The 16,229-nt window shown below is 62.3% G+C and overlaps 1 protein-coding gene across 9 annotated transcripts; it reads right to left on the reverse strand.

The window, feature by feature from the left end:
* Positions 1-10,691: 10,691 nt before the first annotated feature.
* Positions 10,692-12,299, reverse strand: LOC125691099 (ankyrin-2-like). Of its 9 annotated transcripts, none has more exons than XM_048940063.1 (4): positions 11,920-12,299; positions 11,567-11,635; positions 11,080-11,357; positions 10,692-11,045 (listed from the first exon to the last, which is right to left on the reverse strand). In XM_048940063.1, exons 1-4 carry the CDS (start codon positions 12,284-12,286, stop codon positions 10,740-10,742), a joined length of 1,020 nt encoding a protein of 339 aa, XP_048796020.1. In that variant the 5' UTR covers positions 12,287-12,299; the 3' UTR covers positions 10,692-10,739. The 9 variants fall into 9 exon arrangements, 6 of the variants coding, with proteins under 6 accessions (XP_048796020.1, XP_048796019.1, XP_048796018.1 ...); XM_048940062.1 differs by having other exon boundaries at positions 10,692-11,079; positions 11,289-11,357; positions 11,392-11,635; XM_048940061.1 differs by having other exon boundaries at positions 10,692-11,079; positions 11,256-11,357; positions 11,392-11,635.
* Between the last annotated feature and the right edge of the window lie 3,930 nt (positions 12,300-16,229).

Here is a 16,229-nt window from a genome sequence, read left to right on the forward strand (position 1 = left end):
TCCCATGACACCAGTGGTGATCCCACCCCCCCCGATATCCCAGTGATCTCAGCGATCCCTCCCATCACACCCATCCCACTGATGATCCCACCAGTCCCATCGATCCCACTGACCCCACTGTTGTCCCGATGATCCCATCCATGATCTCACCCGTCTCACCCATGGATCTGTGACCCCACCGACGGTCCCAGCCATCCCACCACCCCACAGATCCCAGCGATCCACCCATCCTCCTGGTGATCCCATCCAGCCCAGTGATATCAGCAACCCCACTGATGCCACCGATGATCCCACCCATGTCACCCATTGATCCCATGATCTCACTGCTGATCCCATCCATCCAGTGATCCACTGCTGATCCCATCCATCCCAGTGATCCCACGGCTGATCCCACCCATCCCAGTGATCCCACTGCTGATCCCATCCATCCCAGAGATCCCACTGCTGATCCCATCCATCCCAGTGATCCCACTGCTGATCCCATTCATCCCAGTGATCCCAGCGATCCCAGTGATCCCACTGATGATCCCATCCATCCCAGTGATCCCACTGCTGATCCCACCCATCCCAGTGATCCCAGCGATCCCAGTGATCCCATCCACGATCCCACCCATCAACCAATCCCACCGATGACTCCGTCCATCTCAGTGACACCAACGATCCCACTGATGCCACCGGGGATCCCACCCACCCCACTGATGATCCCAGCCATCCCAGGGATCCCACGGATCCCACTGATGCCACCAGTGCCACCAACGATCCCAGTGATCTCACCCATCCAGCCGATGATCCCAGCCATCCCCCCATCCCGGTGATCCCATCCATCCCACCCATCCCACCAACGCCACCGACGATCCCACCGGTGATCTCACCCACGTCACCGGTTGATCCCATGACCCCACCGATGATCCCACACTTCCCATCGTCCCGTACATCTGATCCCATTGCTGATCCCACCCATCTTACCCATCGATCCCATGACCCCACTGATGATCCCACACTTCCCATCCATCCCAGCAACCTCAGGGATCCCACTGGTGATCACAGTGATCCCAGCGATCCTATTGATCCCACTGCTGATCCCATCCATCCCAGTGATCCAGGGATCCCAGTGATCCCACTGATGATCCCATCCATCCCAGTGATCCCAGCGATCCCAGTGATCCCACTGATGATCCCATCCATCCCAGTGATGATCCCAGCAATCCCAGTGATCCCACTGATGATCCCATCCATCCCAGGGATCCCAGGGATCCCAGGGATCCCACTGGTGATCCCATCCATCCCAGCGATCCCAGTGATCCCACTGATGATCCCATCCATCCCAGCGATCCCAGTGATCCCACTGATGATCCCATCCATCCCAGTGATCCCAGCGATCCCAGTGATCCCACTGATGATCCCATTTATCCCAGTGATGATCCCATTGATGATCCCATCCATCCCAGTGATCCCATTGATGATCACAACCATCCCAGTGATGATCCCACTGATGATCCCATCCATCCCAGTGATCCCAGCGATCCCAGTGATCCCACTGCTGACCCCATCCATCCCAGTGATCCCAGCGATCCCAGTGATCCCACTGATGATCCCATCCATCCCAGTGATCCCAGCGATCCCAGTGATCCCACTGATGATCCCATCTATCCCAGTGATCCCAGCGATCCTAGTGATCCCACTGGTGATCCCACCCATCCCAGTGACACCAGTGATCCTAGTGATCCCACCAATGATCCCATCCATCCCAGTGATCCCACCAATGATCCCATCCATCCCAGTGATCCCACCAATGATCCAATCCATCCCAGTGATCCCACTGATGATCCCACCCATCCCAGTGACACCAGCGATCCCAGTGATCCCATTGATGATCCCATCCATCCCAGTGATACCAGTGATCCCAGTGATCCCACTGATGATCCCATCCATCCCAGTGATGATCCCACTGAAGATCCCATCCATCCCAGTGATACCAGCGATCCCAGTGATCCCAATGATGATCCCATCCATCCCAGTCATACCAGTGATCCTAGTGATCCTACTGATGATCCCACCCATCCCAGTGATGATCCCACTGATCCCACTGATGATCCCATTGATGATCCCATCAATCCCAGTGATGATCCCAGTGATCCCACTGATGATCCCACCCATCCCAGTGATACCAGCGATCCCAGTGACCCCACTGATGCCACTGCTGATCCCACTCATGTCACCCATCAATCCCATGATCCCACTGCTGATCCCACCCATCCCAGTGATCCCACCCACCCCATTGCTGATCCCACCCACCCCACTGCTGATCCCATCCATCCCTCTGATCCAACCCACCCCATTGATGATCCCACCCACCCCATTGATGATCCCACCCACCCCACTGCTGATCCCACCCACCCCACTGTTGATCCCACCCACCCCATTGATGATCCCACCCACCCCAATGGTGTACTTCCCTATTTCCCATCATCCCATCACCCATCCCATCATCCCTCTGATTCCCCTCCCATCCCACCCATCCCAATGGTGTCCTCCGATGCCACAGTGCCATGGTTGAACCCACAGTGCCATCATTGACCCCACAGTGCCATCATTGACCCCACAGTGCCATCAATGACCCCACAGTGCCATTGTTGACCCCACAGTGCCATTGTTGACCCACAGTGCCATTAATGTCCCCACAGTGCCATCGTTGACCCCACAGTGCCATGGTTGTCCCCACAGTGCCATCGTTGACCCCACAGTGCCATCGTTGATCCCACAGTGCCATGGTTGACCCCACAGTGCCATCGTTGACCACGCAGTGCCATCATTGACCCCACAGTGCCATTGTTGACCCCACAGTGCCATCATTGAGCCCACAGTGCCATCGTTGACCCCACAGTGCCATGCTTGACCCCACAGTGCCATTGGTGACACCCGCAGTGCCATGGTTGACCCCATAGTGCCATTAATGTCCCCACATGCCATCGTTGACCCCACAGTGCCATCATTGACCCCTAAATTGCCATCAGGGACCCTGCAGTGCCACCATTGACCCCCACAGTGCCATTGTTGACCCCACAGTGCCATTGTTGACCCCACAGCGCCATCATTGACCCTGCAGAGCCATCACTGAACCCACAGTGCCATCGTTGACCCCACAGTGCCATCAATGACCCCACTGTGCCATCGTTGACCCCATAGTGCCATCGTTGACCCCACAGTGCCATGGTTGACCCCACAGTGCCATTGTTGACCCCACAGTGCCATTAATGCCCCCACAGTGCCATGGTTGACCCCACACTGCCATGGTTGACCCCACAGTGCCATCATTGACCCCTACATGGCCATCGGGGACCCTGCAGTGCCACCACTGAACCCTACAGTGCCATCATTGACCCCACAGTGCCATCGGTGACCCGACAGTGCCATCATTGTCCACTACATTTCCATCGTTGACCCCACAGTGCCATCGTTGACCCCACTGGGCCATCACTGACTCCTACATTGCCATCGTTGACCCCTCAGTGCCATGGTTGACCCCACAGTGCCATCATTGACCCCACAGTGCCATCATTGACCCCACTGTGCCATCATTGACCCCACAGTGCCATCGTTGACCCCACAGTGCCATCGTTGACCCCACAGTGCCATCAATGACCCCACAGTGCCATCGTTGACCCCATAGTGCCATTAATGTCTCCACATGCCATCACTGATGTCCCCACAGTGCCATCATTGACCCCACTGTGCCATCGTTGACCCCACAGTGCCATCAATGACCCCACTGTGCCATCGTTGACCCCACAGTGCCATCGTTGACCCCACAGTGCCATTAATAACCGTACAGTGCCATCATTGACCCCACAGTGCCATCGTTGACCCCACAGTGCCATGGTTGACCCCACAGTGCCATCACTGACCCCACAGTGCCATGGTTGACCCCACATTGCCATGGTTGACCCCACAGTGCCATCGTTGACCCCGCAGTGCCATCACTGACCCCACAGTGCAATCGTTGACCCCACAGTGCCATCATTGACCCCACAGTGCCATCACTGAACCCACAGTGCCATCATTGTCCACTGCAATGCCATGGTTGACCCCACTGTGCCATCGTTGACCCCACAGTGCCATTAATGCCCCAACAGTGCCCTCGTTGACCCCACAGCGCCATGTTTGACCCCACAGTGCCATCATTGACCCCACAGTGCCATTAATGTCCCCACAGTGCCATCGTTGACCCCACAGTGCCATCATTGACCCCACAGTGCCATTGTTGACCCCACAGTGCCATTGTTGACCCCACAGTGCCATCATTGGCTCCACAGTGACATCATTGACCCCACAGTGCCATCGTTGACCCCACAGTGCCATCAATGCCCCCACAGTGCCATGGTTGACCCCACAGTGCCATCACTGACCCCACAGTGCCATCATTGACCCCATAGTGCCATGGTTGATCCAACAGTGCCATCATTGAACCCCACAGTGCCATCAATGACCCTATAGTGCCATCGTTGACCCCGCAGTACCATCATTGACCGCACAGTGCCATCATTGACCCCACAGTGCCATCGCTGCCCCAAAGGGCTATCATTGACCCCATAGTGCCATCGTTGACCCCTCAGTGCCATCGTTGACCCCACAGTGCCATTGTTGACCCCACAGTGCCATCGTTGACCCCCACAGTGCCATGGTTGACCCCACAGTGCCATCGTTGACCCCACAGTTCCATCGTTGACCCCGCAGTGCCATTGTTGACCCCACAGTGCCATTGTTGACCCCACAGTGCCATTGTTGACCCCACAGTGCCATTGTTGACCCCTCAGTACCATGGTTGACCCCACAGTGCCATCGTTGACCCCACAGTGCCATCATTGACGCCACAGTGCCATCAATGCCCCCACAGTGCCATCGTTGACCCCACAGTGCCATGGTTGTACCCACAGTGCCATCACTGACCCCACATTGCCATTGGTGACCCCACAGTGCCATCGTTGACCCCATAGTGCCATTAATGTCTGCACAGTCCCATGGTTGACCCCGCAGTGCCGTCAATGACCCCGCAGTGCCATAGTTGACCCCACAGTGCCATCGTTGACCCCACAGTGCCATTAATGTCCCCACAGTGCCATCACTGACCCCACAGTGCCATCACTGACCCCACAGTGCCATGGTTGACCCCACATTGCCATGGTTGACCCCACAGTGCCATCAGTGACCCCACAGTGCCATCGTTGACCCCATAAAGCCCCCCATCCTCCGGCCCCCCCCGGCAGGCAGCGCCCCCCGCTCCGTGTTCTTCATTCACCGCCCTCCTCCTTTGGGATCGCAGCCCCCCTGACTGCATCCCATGGGGGCACAGCGGTGCGGCACTGCCGGGACACCGCAAGCTCACCGTGACGGCTCCAAAATGTCACCATGGGAACGCTGGGAGCTCACCATGGCGGCGCCATCACATCACCGTGGACCACAGCAGTACCAGAATGTCACCACAGCAGCACCAAAATGCCGCGTGGCAGCACCAAGAGCTCACCATGGCGGCAACGTCACAGCACCGGGAACCAGAACGTCACCATGGTAGCGCTGGGATGTCACCATGGGAACAGCAGGCGTCACCATGGCAGCAGCAGGATGTCACCATGGCAACGCTGGGATGTCACCATGGCAGCGCTGGGATGTCACCGTGGCAACATCAGGATGTCACCATGGGAACAGCGGACATCGCCATGGCAGCACCGGTTTGTCACCATGGCAGCAGCTGGGTGTCACCATGGCAGCACCAGAATGTCACCATGGCAGCGCTGGGATGTCACCATGGGAACACTGGGGATGTCACCATGGCAGTGCAGGGATGTCACCATGGCAACACTGGGATGTCACCATTGTGGTACCAGAGCATCATCATGGCGGTGAACATGGTGATGTCACCATGGCGTCACCATGACATCAGTGTGGGAACGTCACAGTGTCACCATGGCAGCAGCAGGATGGCACCATAGAAATAACAGGGTGTCACCATGGCAACACCAGGGATGTCACCATGGCAGCGCTGGGATGTCACCATGGCAGCATCAGAATGTCACCATGGGAACAGTGGACGTCGCCATGGCAGCACTGGGATGTCACCATGGGAACAGTGGACGTCGCCATGGCAGCACTGGGATGTCACCATAGCAGTGCTGGGATGTCACCATGGAAACACTGGGGTGTCACCATGGCAGCAGCAGGATGTCACCGTGGCAACACTGGGGTGTCACCATGGCAGCATACACTGGGAACGTCACCATGGCAACAGTGGGATGTCAGCATGGCAGCACCAGGATGTCACCATGGCAGCAGCAGGATGTCACCATGATAGCACTGTGGTGTCACCACGGCAGTACAGTGGTGTCACCATGGCAGCACTGGTTTGTCACCATGGCAGTGCTGTGGTGTCACCGTGGCAGCAGTGTGGTGTCACCATGGCAGCAACACTGGGATGTCATCGTGGGCAGCACCGGTTTGTCACCATGGCAGCACTGCGGTGTCACCATGGCAGCACCAGTTTGTCACCATGGCAGCAGTGGGATGTCACCATTATAGCACTGTGGTGTCACCACGGCAGCAGTGGGATGTCACCATGATTGCACTGTGTTGTCACCCATGGCAGCACCGGGATGTCACCATGGCAACAGTGAGATGTCACCATGGCAGCAGCAGGATGTCACCATGGCTGTACAGTGGTGTCACCGTGGCAGTGCTGTGTTGTCACCATGGCAGCACTGGTTTGTCACCATGGCAGCGCTGTGGTGTCACCGTGGCAGGCAGTGGTTTGTCACCATGGCAGCACTGGGATGTCACCATGGCAGCAGTGGGATGTTACCATGATAGCGCTGCGGTGTCACCATGGCAGCAGTGGCAGTGTCCACCATGGCAGTAGTGTGGTGTCACCGTGGCAGCACCGGTTTGTCACCGGCAGCACCAGGATGTCACAATTATAGCACTGCAATGTCACCATGATTGCACTGTGTTGTCACCATGGCAGCACCAGGATGTCACCATGGCAGTACTGGGATGTCACCATGGCAGCACTGGTTTGTCACCATGGCAGCGCTGCGGTGTCACCATGGCAACACTGGGATGTCACCATGGCAGCACCAGTTTGTCACCGTGGGAGCACCAGGATGTCACCATTATAGTGCTGTGTTGTCACCATGGCAGCAGTGGGATGTCACCATGATAGCGCTGTGGTGTCACCACGGCAGCACCGGTTTGTCACCATGGCAGCAGCGGGATGTTACCGTGGCAGCACCAGTTTGTCACCATAGCAACACCGGTTTGTCACCATGGCAGCGCTGCGGTGTCACCATGGCAAGCACCAGTTTGTCACCACGGCAGCACTGCGGTGTCACCGTGGCATCAGCAGTCTGGCACCACGACGACCCCCGAATGTCACCACGACAACGCGGGGATGCCGCAGTGCCACCCGGGGATGTCAGCACCGGAACGCCGCTCTGTCACCACCGGGACGCCGCTCTGTCCCCACGGCTGGCGCCCTGCAGCGCTGCCAAACGTCCCTGCGGCGCCCCGCTCCGTCCGCACGCAGCGCCTGTCCCGCGTTCCGTCCGTTCCCCGCACGCCCCCCGGGCTCCTCCTCGTCCTCCGGCGCTGCCCCGCCGCCGCTTCCGCCGCTCCGTGCGGCCGCCCGGCTGTCCGTGCGTCTGTCCGGCCCCGGGGGAAAACGCTTCGGTCCCGCAGCTGCGCGGAGCCGCGGCACGGAGCGGATCGGGAGCGGGGCGGTGCGGGGCGGGGAGGCGGAGATCGGCTGCGGTGCGGGGGCGGTGCGGGGAGGCGCTGAGCTGGGAGGGTCGGAGTGGACTGGCAGGGATGCGGTGCGGTGCGGTGCGGTACCGTGTGGCGCTGTGCATTGCGGTGCGTTGTGCGCTGTGCGGTGCGGTGCGGTGCTGCGCTGTGCAGATCGGAGCGGACTGGCCGCCATGCGGTGCGGTGCGGTACCGTGTGGTGCTGTGCGGTGCGGTGCGGTGCGGTGCGGTACCGTGTGGTGCTGTGCATTGCGGCGCGTTGTGCGCTGTGCGGTGCCATGCGGTGCCGTACCGTGTGGTGCTGTGCATTGAGGCACGGTGCGGTGTGGTGCTGTGCTGTGCGTTGCTGTGCTGTGCAGTGCAGTGCAGCGCGGTGCTGTGCGGTGCGGTGCAGTGTGTTGCGGTGCCATGCGGTGCTGCACTGTGCGGTGCTGTGCAGTGCTGCGCTGTGCGGGTGCGGTGCAGTGTTGTGCAGTGCTTTGCGGTGCGGTGCGGTACGGCGCTGTGTGATGCGGTGCTGTGCGGTGCAGTGCGGTGCGGTGCGGTGCGGTTGCCGTACCGTGTGGCGCTGTGCATTGAGGCACGGTGCGGTGCTGTGCGGTGCAGTGCAGTGTTGAGCGGTGCTTTGCGGTGTGGTGCTGTGCGGTACAGCTCTGTGTGATGCTGTGCGGTGCGGCTCTGCACTGTGCGGTGCAGTGCGGTGCGGTGGTGTTGCGGTGCCGAGCGGCGCTGCACTGTGCAGTGCGGTGCGGTGTGTTGAGGTGCGGTGCTGTGCGGTGCTGTGCGGCTCTGCGCTGTGCGGTGCGGTGCAGTGTGTTGCGGTGCCGTGCGGCGCTGCGCTGTGCGGTGCTGTGCGGAGCGGTGTTGTGCGGTGCCGTGCGGCTCTGCGCTGTGCGGTGTGTTGCGTTGCCGTGCGGTGCGGTACGGTGCAGTGTGTTGTGTTGCGGTGTGTTGCGGTGCGGTGCGGCGCCGCCGGCCCGGGCCGACGCTGGCTCTCTCTCCGGCAGACGTCGCTTCGCAGCCGCACGGCGATCCTCGGCTGGATGGCGGCCGTGCGGCGGCCGTGGAGCGGAGCTGGGGCGGCAGCGGCCAAGGTAACGGCTGGGGGGTTTGAGGAGGGGAAGGGGGGGGGAGGATGGGGGGGGCGATGCGGGGCTCCGGCTGAGGGCTGGGGGGCGCCGGGGGGCCGCGGGGGGTCGGCGCGGTGCTGCCGGCTGCGCTCGGGGCGGCTCTCATCCCATCTGCGTGTCCGCTTCTGTCGTAGCGCCGTCGGACGCCCATCGCGACGCCACGTCCGGAGCCGGGGGGGCAGGGGAGGGGGGCGGCCCGGACGACGGCGGAGATGCGGTCGCCCCCCGGCTCCGCACCACCCCCCGCCCCCCGCAGCATCCATCCATCCATCCGTCCGTCCGTCCGTCCGTCTGTCCGTCGTCCGTCCGTTCACCCATCTGTCCGTCCGTCCGTCTTTCTGCTCTCATTCCTCCGTTCCACTTCGGTCCCGCACCACACCCCCCCCCCGCCCCCCGCAGCATCCCTCCATCCATCCATCCATCCATCCATCCGTCCGTCCGTCCGTCCGTCTGTCCGTCGTCCGTCCGTTCACCCATTTGTCCGTCCGTCTACTGCCCCCCCCCGCGTCCGTCCCATCTTTCCGCTCTCCTTTCATTCCTCCGTTCCGCTTCGGTCCCGCACCGCACCCCCCCCCCCCCGCCCCCCCGCAGCATCCATCCCTCCATCCCTCCATCCATCCATCCATCCATCCGTCCGTCCGTCTGTCCATCGTCCATCCGGTTCACCCATCTGTCCGTCCGTCCACCCGTCCCCCCATCCGTCCGTCCGTCTTTCCGCTCTCCTTTCATTCCTCCGTTCCGCTTCGGTCCCGCAGCATCCCTCCGTCCCTCCATCCCTCCATCCATCCCTCCATCCATCCATCCATCCATCCATCCATCCATCCATCCATCCATCCATCCGTCTGTCCGTCGTCCGTCCGCCCCCCCGTCCGTCCGTCCGTCCTTCCACTCTCCTTTCATTCCTCTGTTCCGCTTTGGTCCCGCAGCATCCCTCCATCCCTCCATCCCTCCATCCCTCCATCCATCCATCCCTCCATCCATCCATCCATCCATCCATCCATCCGTCCGTCCGTCTGTCCGTCTGTCCGTCGTCCGTCCGTCCGCCCCCCCGTCCGTCCGTCCGTCCTTCCGCTCTCCTTTCATTCCTCCGTTCCGCTTCGTTCCCGCCCCGCTCCGCCGGGGTTCCTTCGATTTGGGGAGGGGTCGCAAGGCCCGAAGCGGCCGCGTCCAGAACGGGAATCGTTTGTACGGCGGCGGAGGCAGTAAAAACAGAGATCCTGCAAAGCAGCCGGCAGCAACGCGTGCTCTGTTACCCCGGGGGGGCGCGGGATGGATGCGGGGGCGGGGGGCGGCGGGGGGGGGGGGTGCGGAACTCCCCTACGGGTGCGGGAGGAGCGCGAGAAGCGCTGAGCTGCGGGGACGGAGCCCGGAGCTCCGGGATGTGGGGCAGGGAGGGGGATGGGGGGCGGCTGCGGGGGGCACCGGGCTGAGTGCTGGGGGGGGGGGTGCGGGGTTGGGGGGGTGCGGGGTTGGGGGGGGGAGGGGAAATGCTGGGCGCCCTGTGTGCTGTGGGGTGATGTGGGGCGATGTGGGGCGATGTGGGGTGATGTGGGGCAGTGCCACTGTGTGCTGCTATGGGATGTGGGGCAGAGCCACTGTGTGCTGCTATGGGGCGATGTGGGGCAGTGCCACTGTGTGCTGTTAGGGGCGATGTGGGGCAGTGCCACTGTGTGCTGCTATGGGGCGATGTGGGGGCAGTGCCACTGTGTGCTGTTATGGGATGTGGGGCAGTGCCACCTCTGTGCTGCTAGGGGGCGATGTGGGGCAGTGCCACTGTGTGCTGCTATGGGGCGATGTGGGGCAGTGCCACTGTGTGCTGTTATGGGGCGATGTGGGGGCAGTGCCACTGTGTGCTGTTATGGGATGTGGGGCAGAGCCACTGTGTGCTGCTATGGGGCGATGTGGGGCAGTGCCACTGTGTGCTGCTATGGGATGTGGGGCAGTGCCACTGTGTGCTGCTATGGGGCGATGTCGGGCAGTGCCACTGTGTGCTGCTATGGGGCGATGTGGGGCAGTGCCACTGTGTGCTGCTATGGGATGTGGGGCAGTGCCACTGTGTGCTGCTATGGGGCGATGTGGGGCAGTGCCACTGTGTGCTGCTATGGGGCGATGTGGGGCAGTGCCACTGTGTGCTGTTATGGGATGTGGGGCAGTGCCACCTCTGTGCTGCTAGGGGGCGATGTGGGGCAGTGCCACTGTGTGCTGTTATGGGATGTGGGGCAGTGCCACTGTGTGCTGCTAGGGGGCGATGTGGGGCAGTGCCACTGTGTGCTGCAATGGGGCGCTGTGGGGGCAGTGCCACTGTGTGCTGTTATGGGATGTGGGGCAGTGCCACTGTGTGCTGCTATGGGATGTGGGGCAGTGCCACTGTGTGCTGCTATGGGGCGATGTGGGGCAGTGCCACTGTGTGCTGCTATGGGATGTGGGGCAGTGCCACCTCTGTGCTGCTATGGGATGTGGGGCAGTGCCACTGTGTGCTGCTATGGGGCGATGTGGGGCAGTGCCACTGTGTGCTGCTATGGGGCGATGTGGGGGCAGTGCCACTGTGTGCTGCAATGGGGCGCTGTGGGGCAGTGCCACTGTGTGCTGTTATGGGATGTGGGGCAGTGCCACTGTGTGCTGCTATGGGATGTGGGGCAGTGCCACTGTGTGCTGCTATGGGGCGATGTGGGGCAGTGCCACTGTGTGCTGCTATGGGATGTGGGGCAGTGCCACCTCTGTGCTGCTATGGGATGTGGGGGCAGTGCCACTGTGTGCTGCTATGGGGCGATGTGGGGGCAGTGCCACTGTGTGCTGCTATGGGGCGATGTGGGGCAGTGCCACTGTGTGCTGTTATGGGGATGTGGGGCAGTGCCACTGTGTGCTGCTATGGGGCGATGTGGGGCAGTGCCACTGTGTGCTGCTATGGGGCGATGTGGGGCAGTGCCACTGTGTGCTGCTATGGGGCGATGTGGGGGCAGTGCCACTGTGTGCTGCTATGGGATGTGGGGCAGTGCCACTGTGTGCTGCTATGGGATGTGCGCCCCACTGCACCCCATGTGGGCCCCATTGCACCCCATGTGGGCCCCATTGCTCCCCATGTGGGCCCCACTGCACCCTTTGTGGGCACCATAGCTCCCCATCTGGGCCCCATTGATCCCCATGTGGGCCCCATTGCTTCCCATGTGGGCCCCACTGCACCCCCATATAGGCCCTTACTGCACCCCATGTGGGCCCCACTGTGCCCCATGTGGGCCCCATAGCTCCCCATGTGGGCCCCATTGCTCCCCATTTGGGACCCATTGCTTCCCATGTGGGCCCCACTGCAACCCATATGGGCCCCACAGCTCCCCATGTGGGCCCCATAGCTCCCCATTTGGGCCCCATTGCTCCCCATGTGGGGCCCCATTGCTCCCCATTTGGGCCCCATTGCTCCCCATGTGGGCCCCATTGCTCCCCATGTGGGACCCATAGCTCCCCATTTGGGCCCCATAGCTCCCCATGTGGGCCCCATAGCTCCCCATATGGGCCCCACTGTGCCTGCAGCTGCAGGGCAGCGCTGTTGCAGCAGTGATGGTTGCAGCAATGGAGCCGCCCTGGGGGGCTGCAGCCCTGCAGCGCTGTGATTCTGGATGGGGGGCAGTGGGGAGATGCAGCGCCGGGACCCACAGCTGGGTGTGGGGCTGCCCCAGTGCAGCTCGGAGCGCTGCAGCACGGCCCCAATGCAGCCCCAATGCAGCCCCAATGCAGCCCCAATGCAGCCCCAATGCAGCGCCGACCCACTGCAGTGCTGCCATTGTCTCTGCAGAATGGAAGCGGAGATGGGGGAGAAGAGCTGAGAGTGGAGGAGCTGCAGTGGGTGCAGGAAATGCAGAGGTGTGGGGTGGGATGGATGGGGGGCAATGGGGTGGGATGGGGTGGGATGGGGTGGGATGGGATGGGATGGGATGGGATGGGGTGGGATGGGATGGGATGGGGTGGGATGGGATGGGATGGGGTGGGATGGGATGGGGTGGGGTGGGATGGGGTGGGATGGGATGGGATGGGATGGGGTGGGATGGGGTGGGATGGGATGGGGTGGGATGGGGTGGGATGGGGTGGGATGGGGTGGGATGGGATGGGATGGGATGGGGTGGGATGGGGTGGGATGGGGTGGGATGGGATGGGATGGGATGGGATGGGATGGGATGGGATGGGGTGGGATGGGATGGGATGGGATGGGATGGGATGGGATGGGATGGGATGGGATGGGATGGGATGGGATGGGATGGGGTGGGATGGGATGGGATGGGATGGGGTGGGATGGGGTGGGGATGGGGTGGGATGGGATGGGATGGGATGGGATGGGATGGGATGGGATGGGATGGGATGGGATGGGATGGGATGGGATGGGATGGGGTGGGATGGGATGGGATGGGGTGGGATGGGGTGGGGTGGGATGGGATGGAATGGAATGGGGTGGGATGGGGTGGGATGGGATGGGATGGGGGTGGGATGGGGGTGGGATGGGGTGGGATGGGGTGGGATGGGATGGGATGGGATGGGGTGGGGTGGGATGGGGATGGGATGGGATGGGGTGGGATGGGATGGGGTGGGATGGGATGGGATGGGATGGGATGGGATGGGATGGGATGGGGTGGGATGGGATGGGATGGGATGGGGTGGGATGGGATGGGGTGGGATGGGATGGATGGGATGGGATGGGATGGGATGGGGTGGGATGGGGTGGGATGGGATGGGATGGGATGGATGGGATGGGATGGGATGGGGTGGGATGGGATGGGATGGATGGGGTGGGATGGGATGGGGGTGGGATGGGATGGGCATGGGATGGGATGGGATGGGATGGGATGGGGTGGGATGGGGTGGGATGGGATGGGATGGGGTGGGATGGGGTGGGATGGGATGGGATGGGATGGGATGGGATGGGATGGATGGGATGGGATGGGATGGGGTGGGATGGGATGGGATGGGGTGGGATGGGGTGGGGTGGGATGGGATGGAATGGAAATGGGGTGGGATGGGGTGGGATGGGATGGGGTGGGGTGGGATGGGATGGGGTGGGATGGGGTGGGATGGGGTGGGATGGGGTGGGATGGGATGGGATGGGGTGGGATGGGATGGGATGGGATGGGATGGGATGGGATGGGATGGGATGGGGATGGGGTGGGATGGGATGGGATGGGGTGGGATGGGGTGGGATGGGGTGGGGTGGGATGGGGTGGGGTGGGATGGGATGGGATGGGAAATGGGATGGGGTGGGATGGGGGTGGGGTGGGGTGGGATGGGATGGGGTGGGATGGGTGGGATGGGGTGGGATGGGGTGGGGTGGGGTGGGATGGGATGGAATGGGGTGGGATGGGGTGGGATGGGATGGGGTGGGGTGGGATGGGATGGGGTGGGATGGGGTGGGATGGGGTGGGATGGGGTGGGATGGGATGGGATGGGGTGGGATGGGATGGGATGGGATGGGATGGGATGGGATGGGGTGGGATGGGATGGGATGGGGTGGGATGGGGTGGGATGGGGTGGGGTGGGATGGGGTGGGGTGGGATGGGATGGGATGGGAATGGGATGGGATGGGATGGGATGGGATGGGATGGGGTGGGATGGGGTGGGGTGGGATGGGATGGGGTGGGATGGGGTGGGGTGGGATGGGATGGGATGGGATGGGGTGGGATGGGATGGGATGGGATGGGGTGGGGTGGGATGGGATGGGATGGGATGGGGGTGGGATGGGATGGGATGGGATGGGGTGGGATGGGATGGGATGGGGTGGGATGGGGTGGGTGGGATGGGGTGGGGGTGGGATGGGATGGGATGGGAAATGGGATGGGATGGGATGGGGTGGGATGGGGTGGGGTGGGATGGGGGTGGGATGGGGTGGATGGGGTGGGATGGATGGGATGGGATGGGATGGGATGGGGTGGGATGGGGGTGGGATGGGGTGGGATGGGGTGGGATGGGGTGGGATGGGATGGGATGGGATGGGATGGGGTGGGATGGGATGGGATGGGATGGGGTGGGATGGGATGGGATGGGGTGGGATGGGGTGGGATGGGATGGGAAATGGGATTGGGGAAATGGGATGGGAAATGGGATGGGATGGGATGGGATGGGATGGGATGGGGTGGGATGGGATGGGATGGGATGGGGTGGGATGGGGGTGGGATGGGATGGGGTGGGATGGGATGGATGGGATGGGATGGGGTGGGATGGGATGGGATGGGATGGGATGGGGTGGGATGGGATGGGATGGGGTGGGATGGGATGGAAATGGGGTGGGGTGGGATGGGGTGGGGTGGGGTGGGTGGGATGGGATGGGATGGGATGGGGTGGGGATGGGGTGGGATGGGGTGGGATGGGATGGGATGGGATGGGGTGGGATGGGTGGGGTGGGGTGGATGGGATGGGGGGGGATGGGATGGGGTGGGATGGGATGGGATGGGGGGGGTTGGGATGGGGTGGGATGGGATGGGGTGGGATGGGATGGGATGGGGTGGGATGGGGTGGGATGGGATGGGATGGGATGGGGTGGGATGGGATGGGATGGGATGGGATGGGTATGGGGTGGGATGGGATGGGATGGGATGGGATGGGATGGGATGGGATGGGATGGGATGGGGTGGATGGGATGGGATGGGATGGGATGGGGTGGGATGGGGTGGGATGGGATGGGATGGGATGGGATGGGATGGGATGGGATGGAGATGGGATGGGGTGGATGGGATGGGATGGGATGGGATGGGGTGGGATGGGGTGGGATGGGGTGGGATGGGATTGGGATGGGAAATGGGATGGGGTGGGATGGGGTGGGGTGGGGTGGGATGGGATGGGTGGGATGGGTGGGATGGGGTGGGATGGGGTGGGGTGGGGTGGGATGGGATGGAATGGGGTGGGATGGGGTGGGATGGGGATGGGGTGGGGTGGGATGGGATGGGGTGGGATGGGGTGGGATGGGGTGGGATGGGGTGGGATGGGATGGGATGGGGTGGGATGGGATGGGATGGGATGGGATGGGATGGGATGGGGTGGGATGGGATGGGATGGGGTGGGATGGGGTGGGATGGGGTGGGGTGGGATGGGGTGGGGTGGGATGGGATGGGATGGGAAATGGGATGGGATGGGATGGGATGGATGGGATGGGGTGGGATGGGGTGGGGTGGGATGGATGGGGTGGGATGGGGTGGGGTGGGATGGGATGGGATGGGATGGGGTGGGATGGGATGGGATGGGATGGGGTGGGGTGGGATGGATGGGATGGGATGGGGTGGGATGGGATGGATGGGATGGGGTGGGATGGGATGGGATGGGATGGGATGGGATGGGA

This window comes from Lagopus muta, chromosome 3 (genome assembly GCF_023343835.1).
Source record: "Lagopus muta isolate bLagMut1 chromosome 3, bLagMut1 primary, whole genome shotgun sequence".
NCBI lineage: Eukaryota > Metazoa > Chordata > Aves > Galliformes > Phasianidae > Lagopus > Lagopus muta.

Bases quoted from the DNA above. Each gene is read 5' to 3' on its own strand.
- LOC125691099 (XM_048940061.1), bottom strand. From the start codon at position 12,286: ATGGGGCCCAAATGGGGAGCTATGGGGCCCACATGGGGAGCTGTGGGG. The intron at 11,358-11,391 runs GTGGCACTGCCC...AGCAGCACAGAG, and splicing joins TCGCCCCATAGCAGCACACA to GTGGCACTGCCCCACATCCC. The intron at 11,080-11,255 runs GTGGCACTGCCC...AGCAGCACAGAG, and splicing joins ACATCCCATAGCAGCACACA to GTGGCACTGCCCCACATCCC.